We start from the raw sequence: 23,236 nt of genomic DNA, 5'->3' as shown, positions 1-23,236 counted from the left end.
TACAGATCTAGTGGGAGCCCTTCGAGTATGGGCATCCAGGGAGATTATTAAGAGAGTGGAGCTTCGCAAGGGTGGGCATTTTGATATGTCGATTACTTTCAGAGTCTGGAATGTGTATTCGAGTCGAGTATGGGTAGCCGCCTGTGATAGTCTGCGGAGCATGAGCTAGTGGAGTCAGAGGGTGTTGTGATACTGCGGGGAGCCGTAGTACTCACTAGTCAGAGGGTGTTGTGATACTGCGGGGAGCCGTAGTACTCACTAGTCAGAGGGTGTTGTGATACTGCGGGGAGCCGTAGTACTCACTAGTCAAAGGGTGTTGTGATACTGCGGGGAGCCGTAGTACTCACTAGTCAGAGGGTGTTGTGATACTGCGGGGAGCCATAGTACTCACTAGTCAGAGGGTGTTGTGATACTGCGAGGAGCCGTAGTACTCACTAGTCAGAGGGTGTTGTGATACTGCGGGGAGCCATAGTACTCGCTAGATGGCAAGAGAATGTGATGATGGAATGATCTCCGATCAGTGTATGATGTGGAAGAGTTTTGGGCTTGAGTAGCCCTAGTATTGAGTTCTGGAGCCTGGGTGTTGACCCAGGGGCGATACTGGGGTCTCCGTCTCTGCCAGGAGATGCGGCGAGATGCGCAGCAGAAACCAGAGATTAGAGTTGAGACGATCCTCGGTTGGATTGTATTTTCTCGCATGAGGAAAAGAGAATTTTGTGACTTGCGTGCCCCTGGGCTGGGATAGTGGTCACGGGGAGGAAGTTAGCGGGATATTTGGATCATGATATGGGTGACCTTTGGAGGCTCATCTGTGGAGCCAAAAGCTGACCTGGTGCTCAGTCTCGAGGAGAGATATGAGAAATGAGCTAGAGCTTATCATGATGATGTCTGAGGACACTTTAGAGCGAGCGAGCGATTCAGACGCTCGAAGACATGCTTCGGACATGTGTATTAGATCTCGGAGAGAGTTGCGACACGTATTTATCTTTGGTTGAGTTATCCTATATCACCAGCCATCATTAGTGCACTAGTATGCCACCCTTTGAGCTGTTGTATGGGAGAAGGTGTCGGACCCTCATTTGCTGGGGTGAGGTAGCGCATGGACCCGAGAGTCCTTGCGAGCAGATCCAGAGCATGTGCGATACATGGAGTAGTGACAAGGTTGACAAGTGGATTTCCCTGGGTAAGGAAAGAGAAAAGTATGTAACCCCGAGGGGGGGGGGGGGAAGTGTTAGTTCACGGAAGTGAAAGTAGTAGTGAGAATGGAAGATTTGGAGTATGGTGGTTGAACACTGTGTCCGTGACAGTGGTATGGAATGACATAATGATGGGATGTCTGCTGAGGATGCGGAAGGGATTCCACGGGTGTAGAGCCAAGAGTCTCAGGATGGATGCAGAGATAGAGTCTGGGACTCCTAGCTTGATTCTGATCAAGGGTTGTGTGCGTTGTGGTGGTTCCTCCTGGGGATGTTTGAGATGTCGTCAGTGTGACGGGTTTTTCTTAAACCGAGGGTGCGAAGGTTGGTGTAGCATGTGCGTGTGATTGCAAGAAGAGGACTCGTGGGAGTTGCTCTGGGATTGAAGAGTGGGTCTTTCTGTCAGCATGGAATGGATAGAGTGGGATTCGGATCGGGGATCCGGTGGTTCGTGATTATATCTAGCTCGTAGGGGGTCGAGCGATTGTTGAGATTTGGAGCAGTGATGCATCTCGGGTAATTATCGATTGTTGAGTGTGATTATCAGAGGGTACAGCCGGTGCCCGGTTCGAGACGGTGGTCAGGACACCGTAAGGAAAGGGAAAGTGTGTTCGAGTTTTGATGGGTATTCCTTGTGAGACCTGGTTCGATTAAGGCCAGGTGGCACGTGTGGGAGTATTTTTGGAGTTGAGTTGTTGTAGGCTTCGAGGACGAAGCCTAATTTAAGTGGGGGAGAATTGTAACATCCCGAAATATCAAGAGTAGAGTGAAGGGCTAAAAGAGTAAATGGGGAAAGAGCAACTCGGCGAGTCCATGTGTGGACTCGGCGAGTACAGTCGTGACTGGGTCGCGTGTTAATTAGCCGACTCGGCGAGTCAATGAGATGGACTCGGCGAGTAGGCGCTGAGTGGAGAAAACCCTAATTCTCAGGGTTGAGCCCTATTTAAAGATCATTATGTCTCCTTCTCAGCCACTCTATCACCCCTTGAGTCCCAGAAACCCTAATTTCGAGCAGAAACACCATGGTTGAGCAAATTGGAGCTTGGAGAGGTGATTGTTGAAGAGATCCTAGAAAAGAAGAGGTTTGGAGCAAGGGGCTTTGCTTGGAATTGAGTTTCATTACAGTTGGGGCGTCCTCTTGGAGGTAATATCTCGTTTTTGAGCTGCTATTTCTTTAATGCATCATTTTGGGGGTGTTAGAGACCATATCCTTGGATGTATTGGAGTCTAGAGGTTAGATCTGAGGTTGCTACCTCAGATCTGGAAGGGAGAAGGATCAGAAAGCATGAAAGTCCCTGTTTGTGAGTGATTGATGGAGCTATTTTGTCCCAAACCCAAACCCTAGAGTGAAAATGCATAGATCTCTTTGGATTCACGTAAAGTTTGCCACTTTATGTGATGGATGAGTGGTAGGAGGCTAGATCTATGTTTTGGAGCAATTGCATGGCCTGGAATGCTTCTGAATGGATTCAGACCGGTGGTACTCGGCGAGTCACATGAGTGTACTTGACGAGTTGCTTGAAGATGAGCTGGGACTCGGCGAGTTGGAAGAACAACTCGGCGAGTTGGATGAAGATGGCCTGGAACTCGGCGAGTTGTATGAACAACTCGGAGAGTAGGTTGATGATAGTCTTGGACTCGGCGAGTCTTGTCGAAGAGTCCCGATATTCCCTGGATGAGTCGAGAATCGGCGAGTCAAGGGATGACTCGGTGAGTTGCGTGCGAGTGGACTCGGAGTTGTTGGACTCGGCGAGTCTCGGGGTGACTCGGCGAGTTAGGTCGCGGATTGAGTGAAGTACTGATTATGGGAACTCGGCGAGTCATAGGGTTGACTCGGCGAGTAGGGTCAGTCAGGGTTGACTTTGACCAAGAATTGACCGTTGACTTTTAGGGTTTGGTCAGCGATGTGGCCTTTGGGCCAAGAGAGGGGTAGAATAGTCTTTTACCTTTAAGAGGGTGCATTGAGAGGATTGATTCTAGTCTCGAGAGTTATAGTCATGAGAGTTTTTGCCTTACGTGTTAGGCGGTGGCGAGTTCGAGATTCAAGTGTGGAGATATCTGCTTTCTGCTTGCCAGGTGAGTCTTCTCACTATAATTTACCTTGAGTAGCTAACCAGAGTTATGTGACAGATTATTTGTATGCGATGTATGTTATGTGTTGTACTGCATTATTTCTATGTGATTTATGCTGTGCATGTTTGCAGAGTTGGAACCGAAGGGTTCCTAGAGTTAGAACCGGAAGGTTCCCAGAGTTAGAACCTGAGGGTTCACAGAGTTTGGGTGCACACACCCATAGAGTTATAGCCTCGAGTGGCTTATATGTGTTATGTGTGTGGTATTTTGGGGAACTCACTAAGCTTCGTGCTTACAGTGTTTTATTTTATGTTGTGTTGCAGGTTTCTTTCAGTATCACGGGACGGCACCGGCTTGATTGTACACACTAGAGAAAGAGTTATGTTTTGGAGGATCCTGGTTTTCTATGCAAGTGAAAATGGAGTTATGTTTTGTAATCCGATTATGAATGAGATTCTAAACAAGTGTTTCTAAGAATAAAATGATTATTTTAAATGAAAAATTGTTTTGAAATTTTCGGTGTTACAAGTTGGTATCAGAGCCTTGGTTTGAGGGATTCGGATGCGCCTTCGGGTAAATCTGGACTCAAACTGAGGAAGTAAGAAAAGTTTTTTTTTAAAGAAATAATTTTCTAAAAGTGAATAAGAGTCAAAGAGAAAGCAAGAAAGAGTAGTGTGTACAATCAGCCAGAGCCCGAACGGTGATTTCCCAAAATACCCTTACTTTTGTGTTATGAGATATTTATGATGCACTTTATGAGATATTATTGCATGCTAGAGACAGGCTAGGTATTCCATATATTAGGACTAGAGTGGCCTAATTTGTGATGCCTTAGCCTAGGAATTGTTGTGATATGCGATGTGCTTTTGAGTATGTGGTGAGTGAGAATATTTGATTGGAATCCTTTAGAGGATTTGAGTAGAGGAGTAATCTAGGGGAGATACCTAGATGAGTACTGTGGTATTTGGAGAAAGAATAGTTAGAGCCCGCGAGGGGAAGAGTTGTAGAGTTCGGTGGTACTTCCGAGGATGAGCAGAGCAAGCGGAGTTATCACCCAGAGTGAGTCATATATATTCTTTGATGCTCGAATGCTGCTTGCTTTGTGCTTTGTGGAACTCTCGATGATGAGAGTCAGCTACCAAGTGAATATGGCGATATTCAGGAGGTAGATGGCTGGCATCATTAGGAGCTCTTCAGCAGTTGATAGCAAAGAAGTGGGAGGACAACGGAAGAGCCTAGGGAGTAACCCTAGCCAGATGAGTGCGCTGGCAGAGTAGAGAATTTCGCTGGGGAGCAAGCACACGCGATGGGATTGGTGAAAGAGCAGGTAGAGCAGCTACTTAGGAGCTTTGGGATGGTCCGTGTGGAAAGTATGGGTAGATGTGGCAGGTAGTATGGGCCCGTACTACTGAAAGCAGAGGACCCATACTTGATACAGGGAGTATTCTGAAGGTTCTAAGGAGCGGATTGAGGAGTGATGTTATGGTTCGAGTACCCTACATGTTATGTTATGTATGTTATGTGTTGTACTGCATTATTTCTATGTGATTTATGCTGTGCATGTTTGCAGAGTTGGAACTGAAGGGTTCCTAGGGTTAGAACCGGAAGGTTCCCAGAGTTAGAACCTGAGGGTTCACAGAGTTTGGGTGCACGGACCCATAGAGTTATAGCCTCGAGTGGCTTATATGTGTTATGTGTGTGGTATTTTGGGGAACTCACTAAGCTTCGTGCTTACAGTGTTTGTGTGATGTTTTGCAGGTTTCTTTCGGTATCACGGGACGGCACCGGCTTGATTGTACACACTAGAGAAAGAGTTATGTTTTGGAGGATCCTGGTTTTCTATGCAAGTGAAAATGGAGTTATGTTTTGTAATCCGATTATGAATGAGATTCTAAACAAGTGTTTCTAAGAATAAAATGATTATTTTAAATGAAAAATTGTTTTGAAATTTTCGGTGTTACAATAACTGAGGTTGAATACACAGCTGCAGCTTCGTACACATCTCAAGTTATTTGGATTCAAAGTCAACTTTGCGATTATGGCTTAAGTATGAAAAGAATTCCTCTCTATTTTGATTCTGAAAGTTCCATTCGCATTTGTCACAACCCAGTGCAACACTCAAAGACGAACCACATAGCACTAAGGTATAAATTTATCAAGGTTCATGTGGAAGATGGCAATGTTGAGATTCATTTGATAAGATCCGCTGATCAATTGGCTGACATTTTTACCAAGGCCCTACCTGAAGCAACATTTAATAGGATCCTTCAAGGGCTAGGAATGATGGAAGGTGATTCTATACCAAAACCACTTTCGCACTCATAAAATCTTCACTGCGAATTGGTGCGAACAATCGCAGGCTTTCACAGTCAACTGTTCATTCACAGTCTGTTTTATGGATGCGAATCAATGCGAACGTTCGCAGTAGTTCGTAGAGCACTATTCACTCGTGGTTTTGTATTTTATATATCCTTTTGTACAGTTTGTATATCTTTGCTTATCTTTATTTTCAATTTGTATATTTTATTTTTTTATTATTATTATTTTTTTAATTTATTTTTTTTTATATTTTATTTCATTTTCAGAAAATCTTCAAAAACCAAAAATAATTTATTTGTTTTTTAGAAAAATCAAAATTACAAAAATATTTTTCATTTGTGTCTATTTTTATTTCTTTTCTTTTTATAAGATATCAAAAATTCCAAAAATTATAGGTTCACACCAAGATCATAGATGAAGATGTTCGCAAAATTAATCAACTCGTGCGATGGGGCAGGTATAAATCTCGTTAGTTATGTATTAGCTAAGTGTTCCTAGAAGCATGCTGCTGCATGTTGACCTAAGCCTCAACAACTTAATTGTGATGCCTTAATGAGTTGATACCACCAATCAATTCTTCCAAATTAGGCTACGAATTCACATTAGTCGTGAGCTACCTTACTTTTATCACATTGAGTTAAGAGTTGGCTACATGGTCACTTTTGCATTGCAGAGGTACTTTCACCTTCTTGTATCAATATACTAACTTCTCCATCACTTTCGCATCCATACATGTAACCCTTGACACTATCAGTAATTACCACTGAGGTTTATGGTTACACAAACTTCTGTGCTGATGATCTTAGTTTCATTCTACCACGAACCAAGTGAAACCTAAAATTCAATACCTTATATAAATTAACGGTTAACAATCAAATGGTCTAGTACTTTAACCCAAGAATTAACGAAAGTCCATGTTCGTGGTCAGTACCAAGAAACCTCTTTTCTTTTCAGAGATCCTAATGAAGTGTTCTCGTCCCAAGACATTTCTTCCAAATGGATCCAATTTTTTTTTCTTTTCTTTTCTCCAAGTCACTTAAATACATTCCAAACCTACTCGTTCAATTGACTACACTGGTCATACAAGTACCTTTTCCAACTTTCACACTTATGTCAAGTTTGTAGTTTGGATGAAGGGTGAACCACCTTTATAAGCCTTATTAAAAGATGCCTTTCAGTGTTTCTCATCAAACATTTGATCGTATTCAACAAGAAACCACACAGACACTTTTTAGTCTCTCTTGGCTATGAAGGAAGAGATCTTTGCCTGGGATCCATAGATTTATGTCTCTAGTTCGAGTTCACAACATCCCACAGATAAACTTCATTTTATTTCTTTTTCTTTGACACTCTTGCATGAAGAAGTTAGTGATTTTCCATAATTCTAGTTCGTGGTTACAAATAACTTTCAGGTTTGCAGTTGCATTCAAAGTACTTTATTTACTGTGAAAGGAGATGAGCTGACGTGGCATGTTTTAAAAGATAAGAATTTAATCAGGTGCCTGCAAAGTTGAACGAACGGATACGTCGCGTGACGTAAGATTCTGACTTATCACAACTGTCAAATGACACTTTTTCAGGCGATAGTATAGTTTTCAAGATACTCTCTCTCCGGATTTTCCTCACCAAGTCAAATCGTATATAAGGGTTTTGACGGTTCCATATCTATTTACCACTTTCAAACTTTCTAAATGATTTTTGGCGATCACAAAGCTCTTCATTGTTCATCTTATTCTTCAAGCTTCATCAATGGCGGCTTCATCTAAGAAACTTTTAGTTAAAGACCAAACTGCTCATTCATCTTTTCTGACTATTAAGCAACATCAAAACCTCATCATCGACCTTGATCCAGTTTCATATGACCCCTTTCTATTACCTCTGATTGAGTGCCTGAAATACTCTCCTCTCACCATTGCGTTGTCTCAAGTTGAGAATGCTCCACTGTCGATTCTCTCCAAAGCATACACAACTGCCAACTACATCAACGAAGAACATATGATTTACTTCGACATCCATAACCATACGACCTCGATTTCCAAAACCGGCTTCTGCAACCTGTTAGGGTTTCCTCAGTCTGAAAACATGGTCAACCCAGACACCATCTCCAATGCTGCTATCTTGGAAATTTTTTATCAAATGGGGTACAAGGAAACTCTCATTGTTGTTTCCAAGTTCAAGAAACCCAATCTTCGACCTACATGGAACGCCCTATTCACTATCTTGTTCAAAGCATTTTTCTAAAAGGGTCACTGGTAATGACTATGCAAGCAAGCTTTTCATGCGTTTGATGTATGGCATGTATACCGGGTCAGAATGTTGACTATGGTTCTATCCTCTAGGCTTAACTGATCTAGAGTACTCACTATGTTACTCTTCATAGTGAGATCTCTTGTGCGAGGTTTTGGACCATCTTCGTCAACAGGGTAATTAAGCAGCTCAAGATTCCAGTGATGTCTGATGCACTGATGGCTTCTATTGCAACACTTTATACAACCGGTATCATTATGGAGGATAGACCAAAGTTTTCCTTCATTGGCTCAACTCTGGAGATTATGTTTTGTGATGTTCCTCCCTCAAGTAAAATTCTAGAGGGTTATCGTACCTTTACTCCTTCAGGACCTCGTCCACTGTTTGACGAATTTCAAGCAATTTTGGCTGAGGCAGATAAAGCCAAGAAAGGGGGAAGAGGGTTAAAGAAAGCAATAAAGAAAGAAACTGTGAAAGAAGGACCTTCTGAGGCTGCGAAACCTCCCTCTAAGAGGCGAAAGGTTGATGTTGCTTCCACTGCTACACAAAAGCGAAGGAAGCAACCTGCTAGAAAGCGAAAGTCTCCCACTTCGACTGCATCTCAGAGTGAAGCAGAAAATTCTGACTCCGAAACTGAATCGGATATTCGCATTGAGGAGGATCCACCAGTTCGTAATGAAGAAGATGAACCCGTTCACACTAAAGAACATGAATCCGTTCGCATTGAGGAGGTCGAAAAAGTTCACAACGAACCACCTGTTCACACTGACACTTCATCTCCCAATTGTGAGGTAACTCCACCTCTTAATGATTATGTTCCTTCTCCACCTTCCTCACCAAAAACAACTGCTTCTATCCCAATCACCATTGTACCCATGCCACCACCAGTATCATCTCAAGCACCCACAATTATTCCATTCATAATCCCTATTTTCACCGAATCCACCATTTCGCATCACACCAATGCTACACCTGCAAGCTCAGTCCATGTATCTGATACGCGGGCTAACACTTCTGGTTTTTCAAGCCATGTTACACCACCCATCTCTCCCATTCGCATTGATGATTCTGAAATGCTTTTCGGAAATCATGAAGATGATCATTTGGACGGATTCACTTATAGTCCTTTTCAAATAAGGACTGACAGTGAAGATGAAGTCTCTACTGCGAAAGGGGAACTCAAATCTCTTCATGAGAAGATTGACCAACTGCTTATCGCATCCCAAGTCTCCACCTCTGAGGCTTACTCCAAAGCTGCTGTTGAATCAATCCTTGAGTGATTTACGAACGAACATTCTACCAATGTCTCTACTTTATGTTGGATAAGGTGTCTAAGTCCTTAACTATTTCTGGTATGTAATTGACCCGACCCGGCATGGTCCATTTGGGTTGCATGGCACCATGAAATTGGATAAACTAAAATGAGAGAAATAGCACTTATGGTTTATTAATATATTATAAGTTCTAATATATTAATAATCTTATTTAATTAGTTTGATCAAGAATTAATTTAGAATTAATTAAGTGATCAAAAGATAACTAATGAAATATATGGGTTGATTATGTAAATCATCCATAACTTGTATAGTGGGCTAAGAGGCTCCATGGATTATCAAGTTGGGTTAAACCCATAGGATGCTCCATGGGAGTTACAAACCCATGGATCATGGAAATGAAGAGCCATGACACATTAGGGTTTACATGGTGTAACCCTAGATGTGTCACGCTATATAAAGACCATCTACTCGACCAAAATCGGATACACTAAGAAACAAGAGGGCTAGAGCCGATTTTGAAAGTGTAAGATTCTCTCAAAGTTTACTCCTTTGCATTTGGTGTTGTGTGAAGCATTTGAGGCATGACACATGGGGTGCTAGGCTCACAAGGTTTCAAGGATCATAAGCAACAACAAGGTATGTTATTCTATCTTTCATTCAAGTTAAAAATGTTCCCCACGTATGCTAGATAGGAATATAACCTTGGAATTCAACTTTGCATGATAATTAGAAAAACATAGATCCAAGGTTACTAGGGTTGGATGAACACTTAGGAAGTGTTAGAATGCTCAAAACCTATCAGTGGTATCAGAGCCTAGGCTTGTTTGTTGATTTTTTGTGCAAACTGCTTGAAAAAATCATTTTTAAATTTTCTGGTCGTATGAACTCGACGATCCCATGAACAAATGCAAGCTACTCGTCGAGTATGTTCTTGCACTCGACGAGTAGAGGCTGCAGTTTTCAGAATTTCGATATTTGTTGCTGGAAATGGACTAGAAACATTACCCTAAACTGTTTTGGTGTTTTAAAACTTGTTTTAGATGGTGTAATGTTTATGCTAATCAATTTACAATAGCAATTATCAAAATTCCAAGTTTTTAAGTTTAATTTTTGATTCTTGAAAGTGTTCATATTCATGTTCTTGAACTTATGAAGATTAGATGATCATAGGAATTGCTTGTAACCTTCATGGTAGTTTAATTCATGATCATAATGTGTTTTAATGTACTCCATAACTTGTCCTCAAGTTATGGAAAACCAAACGTCACACTTTTACTAAATCCATTAAAAGAAAACAAGAGTTATAAAAAATGAGGAGTCTTCATTTTTATTACTCAATCAATTCATAAGTTATAAGAAATGAGAAGTTTTGAAAGTTTACAAAACTTGGCCTCAAGTTTTGGAACAAGTAAAGTCTTGATTAAAACCTTAGTTCCAACCCTTTAGAATTTTAAAAGTTAAAATTCAACCCTTATACTTGATAATACTATAAGTTACTAATATATATATATATATATATATATATATATATATATATATATATATATATATATATATATATATATAAGATCAATTCGTCTTACCGCTAGTACGCCTCATTCACGAAGCCGGTCTATAACGGGGGTATAAGGTTGTTGCCTATCAAATGGCAACTTAATTGGTGTCCGCTCTCACCAACCGTTTCCTTGATTGGTGGAGGGTCGTTAGCTGAACGGGTAAGACAAAGACTTATAAATTCTCATTAAAAGTATGATGAATATTATAAAGTAACTAAATGTTTTATTAAATTCCCAATCTTAGTTACTTTAGGAAAAATGTGAATAAGGTGCTAATCCATGAAATTACACTTTACACTTTGTTTAAGTCGTTGGTGGAGTGTGTGTGGTTAACCGGCACACTAACTTGGACTTAACAAGGTAGGTAAAGGGTGACTTAAGGTTTATCATAGTATCGGCGGAGCGTGTGTGGTTCGATTGAGTGATAAACTTTAAGGGTACCAAGTGATTTGCATGGTTACTTCACACCTCTTTTTGTGATCCTCAGTATCCCAGTCACAAAACTTGGAGGGCACACTCGAGATTGAAACATGCCTCTGAAAAGTTCATTGAATCTCAAAAGAATATATGAATTTCTAAGAACCAATTAAAGCCTAATATCTATATTTTGTTTTTCATGGTGGAAATTGTTGAATCGTCATTCACCTACCTTTCAAATATGTTATACCTTGGATTACAACATACCTCTTCTAAGTTATAATATATTGTGATTGGATCCTAGCCTTAATATTACATTTGGGTGTTTTATTAAGGACTCTCTTAATATCTAAACTAATGTTGTTCTCTTCTTTCAGATGTCTTCAAACAATGTTGCATCTGGATCTAATCCTAATGGCTCCTTTACCCTTATGAACTTGTATGGGAAAGTCACTTTGGATGGATCGAACTTCAATGAATGGATCAGAAACATCATGATGATTACCCGCTACAAGGATAAAGAATATGTCCTTGACAAGGAGCTTAAGGAGATTGATGAGACCACTGCAACTCCACGGGATAACACTCACACTCAGCAAACTTCAGGTCTGAAGGGCAAGTCGGTTGATAACACTCCTACTCCAAATTCTGCCCCGCTTTTAGCAATCGGGAAAGGTCGAGGGAAGAAGAAGAAGAGCTTTTCGAAGGGTACCAAGGCTAGGACCCTTGATGGCTCTTCTTCAACTGGAACCAAGAAAGGTTTTGTTACTCCTTTTTCTGACCCAAAAGAGGCTGAATGCTTCTATTGCCATGAAAAGTCACATTGGAAGCGAAACTGCCCAAAATACCAGCAAGATGTGAAGGATGGGAAAGTTAAACCCAACCATGCAGGTATTTACACAATCTTATCTAATAACTCACCCCATTCTAACTCTTGGGTCCTTGATACCGGTTGTGGTATTCATATATGTTCTGATTTGCAGGAAATAAGAAGAAGTGAGAATGTGGAGCATGGAAGAATAAACTTAATCATGGGGAATAAGAAAGCTTTACCTATCACCAAGATTGGAGTTTATACTGTATCGCTAACTAGTGAGTTTAGTTTAGATTTGGATAAATGTTGTTATTCGCCAGAAATGGCAAGAAATATTATTTCCTTTCATGCATTGTATAAACAAGGTTTCACCTTTTCATTTGATAATGAAGTTGGTTCGATTAATGCTTTCTTTAATAATGTTCTTTATTTTAAAGCATTACCTTGTGATGGTGTGTATGAAACTGTATCTAGGGTTGATAACTTAGAAAATAATGTATTGTGTATTGATTCTGTTAATGATAATAACTTGGATAAAGATCATTATGGCATTGTCGTCTTGGACATATAAGTAAGAAACGCATAGGCCAACTCCAAAAGGATGGAGTCTTGGAGTCATTTGACCTGAAGTCAGATGATAGTTGCGAATCATGCTTACTTGGAAAAATGACAAAGTCACCCTTCACATGTTCTTGTGAGAGGGGTGAAGGTTTGTTGGATCTTATACACACGGATGTGTGTGGGCCCTTCAAAGATGCCACAAGGGATGCTAATCGTTATTATTTGACTTTTACTTATGATTACAGTAGATACGGATATGTCTACTTAATCAAGCATAAGTCAGAGACTTTTGAGAGGTTTAAAGTGTTAAAACAGGAAGTCGAGAATCAATTGGGAAGGAACATTAAGATGCTTCGATCCGATCGAGGTGGTGAGTATCTTAGTTCAGAGTTCCTTGACTATCTTAGCGAATGTGGGATTGTCTCACAATTGACACCTCCCAGGACACCTCAGTTGAATGGTGTAGCTAAGAGGCGTAATCGAACCTTGTTGGATATGGTTCATTCCATGATGAGTCGAGCTTCGCTACCAATCTCATTTTGCGGGTATGCCTTAGAGACTGTCGCCCATATCCTTAATCTAGTCCCTACAAAGAAAGTTGCCAAAACTCCTCATGAGATGCGGACTGGTAAAGTACCCAAACTAGAACACATCAAGATTTGGAGTTGCGAGGCTTTCGTGAGACGCGAGACTCATGATAAGCTCGAACCTCGAAGTGAGAGGTGTATTTTCATCGGCTACCCGCAACAATCCTTTGGTTACCTCTTCTACAGACCTAGTGAAAATGTCGTCTTTGTAGCTAGGAGGGATGTCTTTCGAGAGAGACAGAGTTCATAAGCCAAGGAAACAGTGGGAGGCAAGTTGACCTTGAAGAAATTCAAGAGTCAAGTGGTGAAGGAACTTCAAACCCTAGCACTCACCTTGAGGAGGAAACTCTTGTTGAGCCAATTGACAAGTCTGTACCTCTGAGGCATTCCACAAGGGTTAGGAATGCACCTGAGCATTACTACGGATTCCATATTACTGCAGAAGGTGATACACTTATCAGTGATGAGACACTGATAGTTCTGGATGAACCTAATAGTTACGAGGAAGCCATGGCAGGTCCTGAGTCAGCTAAGTGGAAAGAGGCAATGGACAACGAGATATAGTCCATGTATGACAATTAAGTTTGGAACTTGGTTGAGAATGTACCAGATCATAAGACTATAGGGTGCAAATGGATCTTCAAGAAGAAGACCGACATGGATGGTATTGTACACACTTATAAGGCATGACTGGTTGCAAAGGGCTTCTCACAAACTCTGGGAGTTGATTATGATGAGACTTTTTAGTGGCCAAGATTAAGTCTATTAGGGTTCTATTAGCCATAGCCGCATTTCATGACTAAGAAATATGGCAAATGGGTGTCAAAACCGCTTTACTTAATGGATAGTTGGCTGAGGATATTTACATGAGTCAGTTAGAGGGTTTTGTCAACACAGAGTACCCTAATAGAATGTGTAAGTTTGAGAAATCCATTTATGGGTTAAAACAAGCACCTCGCAGATGGAATCTTTTCTTTGATGAGAAAGTCAAAGAATTTGGCTTTTCTAGGAGTGAAGATAAATCCTGTATATATGTCAAGGCTAGTGGGAGCATAGTTAGCCTTCTGGTATTGTATGTGGATGACATACTACTCATAGGAAATGACATCCTAACTCTGCAGGAAGTTAAGTCCTGGCTTTGGAAGTGTTTCTCTATGAAGGACCTAGGAGAAGCTGCCTATATTCTAGGGATAAGGATCTTGAGAGACCAGAGTAAAAGACTAATTGGACTTAGTCAGAGTACCTACTTGGATAACGTGATGAAGAGATTTGGCTTGCAGGACTCCAAGAAAGGAGAGTTTCCCATCCAGAGTAACGCCAAATTGAGTAAGACACAAAGCCCTAGTACTGAGGCTGAGATAGAAAAAATGAGTCGAATACCTTATGCTTCGTGTCTAGGATCGATCATGTATGCTATGACGTGTACTCGACCTGATGTAGCCTTTTCCTTGAGCATGGTTAGCAGGTATCAGGAGAACCCTGGCAAGGCACACTGGACTGCGGTAAAGAATATCCTGAAGTACCTACAGAGGACTAACGACTGGGTCCTTACCCTCGATGGGAGTGAAGACTTGAGCGTTGTAGGGTATAGCGATGCTAGCTTTCAGACTGATAGGGATAATTTTTGCTCTTAGTCAGGCTGGGTCTTTACGTTAAATGCAGGAGCAATTTCTTGGAAGATTTCTAAGCAAGAGACAGTGGCGGATTCAACTTGCGAATCAGAGTATATAGGAGCTAGCGAGGCAGCAAAGGAGGCGATATGGCTGAAGAACTTCATTGGAGACCTTGGAGTTGTACCAGCTATTAAATAGCCAATGGAAATTTTCTATGATAGTGAAAGTGCAGTTGCCTTAGCCAAGGAACCAAGGGATCACGGTAGATCCAGACACATCGACAGAAAATACCATTCCATCATACATCGAATAGAAGAAGGAGTCCTCGTGGCAAAGAGGGTATCATCGGATGAGAATCCAGCAGATCCCCTCACAAAGGGACTGAATCGGGTTAAGCATCTCCAACATGCTCGGAGCATAGGGCTGAAGGATGATATTAGATTTAGTAGTTAGATAACCTTGAAATTTGTAAAGTGTAATTGACATTAGATGATGAATAAAAGGTGCTTTATTTATGATTAAAGTGTTCCTATCTCTTGTTGATCGTTTACTATATTTCTTTTCATGTTTTGACTTCCAGAATAATTATGTTTGGTATATCATATTATTCAAACCTCCACAGTCGGTCATATGTCGGAAGTAGGTATGAATCAAGAATGTCATGATTGGTCACAGAGGTCTAAGTTGTTGGACATGGCTACAACACTCATGAGTGCTCATAAGTTCTTAGCATTGGACTCAACCCACACTCACTGGAATCACTTCATAGAATTTATCTCGAGTGATCGTGAGATAGTAATATCATATAAGTCTTCAAACCTAGAGATATGATTTGTTACTTATGAGTTGGTTATGCGTTGATCGTATGAAAACACATTGGCAACTCGATGTTATAAAACGTGCTCTTGTGCATAATTCAATGAGTAGTAGAACAAACATATGAGTCAAAGTTTATCTGTTCCTTCTTGGATTAGAAGCTGATATCTGGGCCCCTCGATGATTTTGTTTTGACCTATGTACCGGGCCCGGTCAGAACTAAGTTCATGTGTTCAATTAAGTTCTTTTTCAAACAAATCGGAAATCGGGAAACAAACTACTGGACAATGAGTAAGACATTGTTCCATGTATTTGTCCAACTGATATCTAGAACAGAGGATTATCTGATCCCTTATCTTAAATGGCGTATCATCATCTTCTCAGTTCTGAGAGACCTTGAAAGAGCTACGATTGTTGATTGGTTCCAGAAGTCATACTTGTAGTTATAGTTATTAGACTTATCCAAGTGGGAGACTATTGGATAAGGTGTCTAAGTCCATAACTATTTCTGTTATGTACTTGACCCGACCCAGCATGGTCTATTTGGGTTTCATGGCACCATGCAATTGCATAAACTAAAATGAGAGAAATAACACTTATCGTTTATTAATATATTATAAGTTCTAATATATTACTAATATTATTTAATTTGTTTGATCAAGAATTAATTTAGAATTAATTAAGTGATCAAAGGATAACTAATTAAATATATGGGTTGATTATGTAAATCATCCATAACTTTTATAGTGGGCTAAGAGGCTCCATGGATTGTCAAGATGGGTTAAACCCATAGGATGCTCCATGGATGCTCCATGGGAGTTACAAACCCATGGATCATGGAAGTGAAGAGCCATGACACATTAGGGTTTACATTGTGTAACCCTAGATGTGTCACAATATATAAAGACCATCTACTCCACCAAAATCGGATACACTAAGAAACAAGAGGGCTAGAGCCGATTTTGCAAGTATAAGATTGTCTCAAAGTTTACTCCATTGCATTTGGTGTTCTGTGAAGCATTTGAGGCATCACACTTGGGGTGCTAGGCTCACAAGGTTTCAAGGATCATAAGCAACAACAAGGTATGTTATTCTATCTTTAATTCAAGTTAAAAATGTTCCCCATGTATGCTAGATAGGAATATAACCTTGGAATTCAACTTTGCATGATAATTAGACAAACATAGATCCAAGGTTACTAGGGTTGCATGTACACTTAGGAAGTGTTAGAATGCTCAAAACCTATCACTTTGTCCAAGGCCGTTTCTGACTCTACTGATGCCTACAAGGCAACACACGAAAAAGTCGACAAACTAATTGTTGACAGAATAGTATTTATGGAGGATTACAAGCACACCTACAACGCCAACACAGTGACTGCGAACAAGGCTATTCAAAAATGTTGGCACCTTGTTCCAAATGGAAAAATTGAAACCTTGTTGGGCTTCGCAAAGTGCTTCAGTCTGATCATGAAGCATTCCAGTCTTCTATCACTGCGAAAATCACAAAGCTTCATGTGGATCTGGCAATAGATAATAAGATCATGGATGCTCTCGCCATCAAGGAGGAAAAGTGTAAGGTGTTGGAAACAAGCTTCACTTCGCTCAAAAGCAGGTCGATGATTTGCTAACAGAGAAGGCAGTCATGCGCAGTTGCATCTCTGATGTCACTGGATTGCTCTTTGATATCATTGAGACTCGTGATCCAATGATCTCCATAACAGTAAAGAAAAATTTGTCTAAAATGCTTAGACCGGTGTTTGCTATGTTACACCGTTTGGAGGGTGTTTCGAAGTCGATGTCTTTTTCGAAACAAGGGGGAGAAGGTAGCTCTAAAGTTCAAATGAATGAACCCCCGATGCTCCAATTAAACCTACTGTCATCAAGCAAGAACCAAAGAAGAAAGAAAAGCTATTCATTGAAAAACCTATTATTGATTATAGTGAAGACGAAGAGCCTGATGAAGCTGAGCTTAATAGGCGGAAGGATTGCGAGGCAGAGATTGATGAGCATGTTCGCATCGTCAGAGAGGCAGAAGAAAAAGAAAGAGCTGAGAAGGAAGCTCAGGCCACTCTTAAAAGCAAAATGTTGTTATTTCCTAAATGGACCCTGAAGCGCATGCAAACCCCGGCTGTGGATATGCCAAGTCAGTATTGGTTGCATTCAATTGCATCTTTTGAAATCCATAATAGACATGATTCGCAGTTGGACCTGCCTATCGCACCAAAGGCGTTCAGGTTTCGTGCCTTTGTAAAGGTTGGTAATGTACCTTTCACAGACCACACTACAAATCAAATGATGTTTGCCTTCTACCTGAAGCACATGAAGCCTCAGTACGAGACTTGGAGTGCGAGCAAGATTATTGTTGTGAAGGTTTCTGTGCCAATCGAGACCAAAAGCTTCCCTAATGCGTAGGTTAAAGTTGCGAGAGGATCAACATCTCAAGCCTGCGAATTCACTATCGCAGACTTTCCTTGTTTGAACCCCCATGACTGGATGATAATATACAACGTTCTGCTGGGAAACAAGGAGAAGTATGAACCCATGGTGTCCCATCTTCAACTTTTGATCAAGTCTTATATTCAAGAAATTGGAATGATGGATGTGGAGATTACCATTCTTTTGAGGCAAAAACCAAGTGTTGTTCCGAAGGATGCTCTGAAAGACTTTGAGAAGCTCAAGCCAGGAAAAAATTTCAAGGAAGGATGGTTTGTGGTGTACACGTCTAGAGATCATTTAGGAGCAGATTGTCACAAGTTATTCTTCCAACTCGAAGACAAACACTTATTTACTACTTTGTGTATGGAATTTATTTTGGAGCTGGTTGCCAGGCTTAACGACAACAACAAAGATGACGTGAAGTGTTTCACTAATGTGATCACTAGGTATATTCAAGTTCGTAAGCTTCTGTTGAGCTTCATTCCCATGGTCAATGAAGTGCAAAAGCGAATCAAGAACTAAATGGATATGGTCTCAATTGAAGCAAAGGAGGAGATTGTTGAAGATTTAGTGTTGCGTCATTGGGCCTGTTTTGTCTAGTCGGTTTTGTATAAATGAGTTGGGCCTGTCGACTCGTATTTATTGCTAGCGTTATAGTATATAAGGTGCATGCATGCTACACATTTTAGTTAACTCTAATAATTATCTTGTAACCCTACTTTACTCCTCTATAGAAGTAATTCTTCATCGAGATCTTCTGAGGCATGACTATTAATCATTCAGCACTAGTTTGATCATATCGTGTTCTGTTTACCTATTTTAATCTATTCGATCATTAAGGATTTATTCCCATCATGAACCATCCTTTTTCTCAAACAGAATCGATTCTCCTCACAGAGAGCTACCCAGACGAATAAAACCCTTGTCTAGCAGGACCTAAAGTTGCGTAGATAACTCCTATATCTCAGGTGGTGCTAGGTGATACGATGCCTTGGCTATCGTAGCAGCACCAGGTACCAGATCAATCTGAAACCTAACGTTCCTCTTGGGAGCAACTTCTGGTAAATCCTCAATAAACACATCAAGGAAATCCCGAACAATGGGCACCCTACTCAATTCTAGCATGTCCTCAGCTCGAGTGTCTACAACATAAGCTATGAGCCCAGAAAAAACATGTTGCAAATATCTCCTGGCCCTCGCAACTATACCCAGAGTTGGCCCATGTGAAGCTCTATTATCATGAATAACTAGTTCTCCCCCACTTAGGGTTCTAACTCTCACCAACTGTCGCTTGCAATCAATCATGGCCCCATTGGGGCCCAACCAATCCATCCCAATGATAACCTTCGATCCACTAAATTGAATCGACACCAAAACAATAAAGAATCTCTCACCAAACAGATTCATGATACACCCACGGAAAACCCTTGAAGCACTCATAGTACGGTCATCCGTAATCTCAACCTCTAGTGGGGAATTCGAAGTCCCGAGAGCATCGCAAAACTTCTTGCTATGTGCAAGAGATACAAAGGATTGGGTAGCCCCCGAATCAAACAGGACATCAGCGGTCAAACCATTGACCAAAAAGGTCCCTATACAAGATCTAAATAATCATAAGCGTAAAAAATGAAAGAAATAAGAGATAGAGATAAGACACACACCAGTAACCACATTCGGCGATGCATTAGCCTCATTGGTCTTCATAAGAAACGCCCTATTCTTCACCACATGAGACTCCACCTTACCTAGGCGGCCATCAGTAACCCTCAAGGTGGCTGGTGCAGGCATCGTCACTGCTCCATCAACCTTTTTATGGCCGGTCTGATTGCAATGGAAGAAAATCATAGCCCTCTTGGGGCAATCCTTGCTCACGTGACCCGTCTGGCCACAACTAAAACAACCTGAAATTTCCACTCAGCAAGCCTCACTACGACTTGCCTTACTTGCCGTAATGGACCTGGTCCTACTAGCCTATGGTGTTAGCATCGAATGCCTTGGTCCTCTTAGCTTGACCCACCGCTGTCTGTACCTATTTTGACTTCTGCTTCGACCGAAGCTCCAACTCAATCTCCTGCTTGCGAGCCTTCTTAATCATATCATTCAGGGTCTTACACACCGATAAGTTCGTGAACTCCCAGATATCCTCCCTCAGCATGTCATGATATCTCATCTTCCTCATATCCTCATCCTCAGCATACTGCGGGAACAACAAAGCCCTCTCCTTGATTTTGGCAGTAATCTCCGCCACGGTCTCAGTAGTCTGGTGAAGGTCTTGGAACTCCCTCTCCAGCTGCTGCACCTCGATAGCTAGTGCGAATCCATCTGAAAATTTCTAAACAAAATCCTTCTAGGTCATCACTATTGCTGAGCCTGTAGCTAGGGTAACCTCATTCCACCAGTCTCGTTCTCTATCCCTTAATAGGCATGATGCAAATCCCACCTTTTCCCCCCAAGGGAAAGGCTCGTCTGCTGAGAATTCTCCATGTCAATGATCCAACAATGGTTAGCGACGGGGTCCTTCACCCCAAAGAACTCGGGAGCTCCACAAGCCTTGAACTCCTGAAGTGAGGGATTTCGAGCTCCAACTTGGCCCACAAAAATCTCAGCTCAAAAAGACCTAAGCCTCTCATCCATCAACTTCATAATCCCCTCCTTGATGGTACCAAACAACATATGGGTAGCATTCGAGATACCGCGATTAACCTCAGCCGAAATGAACTCGCATAGACGCTCATCAATTGGCTCAGCACCTGAACCCAAGCCTGAACCACAAACCGAATCTGAACCTCCTCGAGTCATCACCTTCCTCCAAACTGAAACACAACATATAAACAATCAAGAAAGGACTCGAGGGGATTCCTCTACACAAGCCTCCTTAGAGTTTCTAGGTCTGCACTCGTCTCATGTATAGGTCCTATGCTTCTAGTAGTATTGTCCCAATACTACCTTTCACACCCACCTATACCTTCCTCAAGGCCAGTCTTGATTCCAGTAAGACACCGCACTAAGACCATAAACTATTCCTATGTGATACAACACATATATCCTAGACTCTCTTAGGAATTCTCAACTCCCACCACTCGCAATACCAAGAACCTCAATCAACACCACTGGTTGCCCTATGCATACAAGTTATACACAAAATAGGATCACATAGACTATCAAATGATGATTCTACCCTAAGTCCACAACCAAATATGGAACAGAAAATGAGTCCAAATCGATCATTCTAGGGCTATATATTCCTAATTGTATACAACTTTGAAAGCATACACTTAGCAATTAACTGAGCCGATATTAATTCCAAGTAATACATAGCATCAAGTCCCACTATGCTTTACGACATCACGCAAATTAGACAATTGTATAATATGATTCTTGAAGGTATCCTTAGCAATAATCTAGCATGCAATTCTCATATCAAGCATACTACTCATAATACATAGGTATAGGTAATTTGGGAACCACTTACTTGCGCTCGGAAGATCACACACATCACACCCATTCTTCTTAATAAAAATACTTTTAAATTTGTAACTTTTTTTAATTAAGAAAACTATCATTTACTCAACTTGAGTTCTGATACACCCGAAAGAATGCCTGAATCCCTCAAACCAAGGCTCTGATACCAACTTGTAATGACCCAAAAATAGTACTAAAATTTATCATTGAAAAACTTTTAATTTCATTCATTGATTATACCAAAAACCATCAATCATTATAGTATTCAAAACATCAGAGTATAAATATACCAAGTGAAAAAATCATAAGGGAAGGATGATGTGCAATCACATCGGGCCATTCCCTTTTGAACTGGAAGTACTCGAAACCATAAACATAAATTGTAAGCATAAAGCTTAGTGAGTTCCCAAAATGTACTGCATACCACACAAAAAAGAAAATAAATGTTATGGTCCAAATCATAGCCATATAATCATTTCCTGCCATGAGCTAAACCATGGTCTTTCCGTTTAGTGTCGAGGGCCAAATCCCGATCTTGCATTCATGTTCCAGGGGCCAGATCTTGGTCTTTCATAAAACTTCTAGTCGCCAGATCCTAGTCTTTCATACAAATGCCAGGGGCCAGATCCTGGTCTCTCATATAGTTATCACAAGGCATCAAACATTCTACACAACCAGCAATGAGCCGACATTGGTGCCTTCGACCCATGGAAGTAGTGAGGAAACTCACCTCAACCACTAAAAAACTAGATAAATGCTCGGGCTACGGGACCTATTTAAATTTCCGCTTTGACTAAACAAATAAAGCCTATATTAATACTTAGGACATAACCCATAGTTGAGACTCTACTTAATTTTTCCGATATCTAAGGTAAAACGGCCAATCTATACTTTTCATTTAAGCCCAAACAAAATCCTAGGCCCAATCCCAAAGGTCATCCAAAGTCCAACATGGGCCCAAATTCAGAAGTGACCCATTACCATGAAAATCTTTGGTCCAAACCTAACAAGCAAAGCCCAAGCAATCATGGCCTAAAATGACCAAAAGTTGGATTGGGTCGTACGCCCCTCATACTCAACTGATACAGGAACAGATCGTAACTAAGGTACAATAGACGGAGCATACTGGGAATTACACCCACATACGTGAACTATAGAAAAACTCATAATAATGTCTTAATGCCTTAAGACACTATATCTAAATTCCAGATATAGGCTTAGTAAGACCCCTAAGGCCATAAAGTTGCAAACTTTATGCCTTTGCATGGCTACAAGAAGCCCAACACTAAAAAGCTAACTTACTCAAACATTTGCTACACCATAACTCTTGCATGGGGACAAACCAAGATCCAAGCTTGTATTTTTATGACTTAAAATGTCTTGAAATGTATAATAGGACGGCTTAAAGGCTTTGGAGTACCTCATACTCACAAAGACCAGAAGAGGAGAAAATCTAAGCTTAACCAAGATATAGAACTAAATAAGCCATGGTTGGAGCTTTATACCTCTAAATGGTGCATAATGAAGAGAAAATGTTGGATCCAAAGTCTTGAGAGCAAAGCCTACTCCTTGAAGGTCCTTCTTCACAAACAAGAAAGCTCACAACTCACTCCAAAAGCTCAAATTGCTCAAAATAGGCTAAAGGGTTTGCAAGAAGGGTCGATCTTGGGATGGATGCTGATAAAGGGAAAGCTCTTGGGGCTATAATTGTGCATAAATAGTGCATAAACCCTAAATATTAGGGTTTTGGTCTAAACCGTCTACACATAGCGTATTGGCACGAGTCTTGGTAGGGGTGTTCGTTTGGATCGATTGGTTCGATCCGATCCAATTAAGTAAATCCAAATTGATTTCGTTTTT

General features: G+C 40.9%; 1 protein-coding gene across 1 annotated transcript; it reads right to left on the bottom strand.

The window, feature by feature from the left end:
* Nucleotides 1-18,871: 18,871 nt before the first annotated feature.
* On the bottom strand, nucleotides 18,872-19,702 carry LOC145049755 (uncharacterized). Its single transcript, XM_078998118.1, has 2 exons — nucleotides 19,576-19,702; nucleotides 18,872-19,506 (listed from the first exon to the last, which is right to left on the bottom strand). The coding sequence occupies exons 1-2, from the start codon at nucleotides 19,700-19,702 to the stop codon at nucleotides 18,872-18,874; spliced, it is 762 nt and encodes a 253-aa protein (XP_078854244.1).
* Nucleotides 19,703-23,236: the final 3,534 nt, after the last annotated feature.

The sequence above is a fragment of the Lactuca serriola genome, chromosome 5 (assembly GCF_051521515.1).
Source record: "Lactuca serriola cultivar US96UC23 chromosome 5, Lser_US96UC23_V15, whole genome shotgun sequence".
In the NCBI taxonomy this organism is placed as follows: domain Eukaryota; kingdom Viridiplantae; phylum Streptophyta; class Magnoliopsida; order Asterales; family Asteraceae; genus Lactuca; species Lactuca serriola.
Note: the sequence above shows the minus strand (reverse complement) of the source record. Positions and strands in the feature narration are given on the sequence as shown.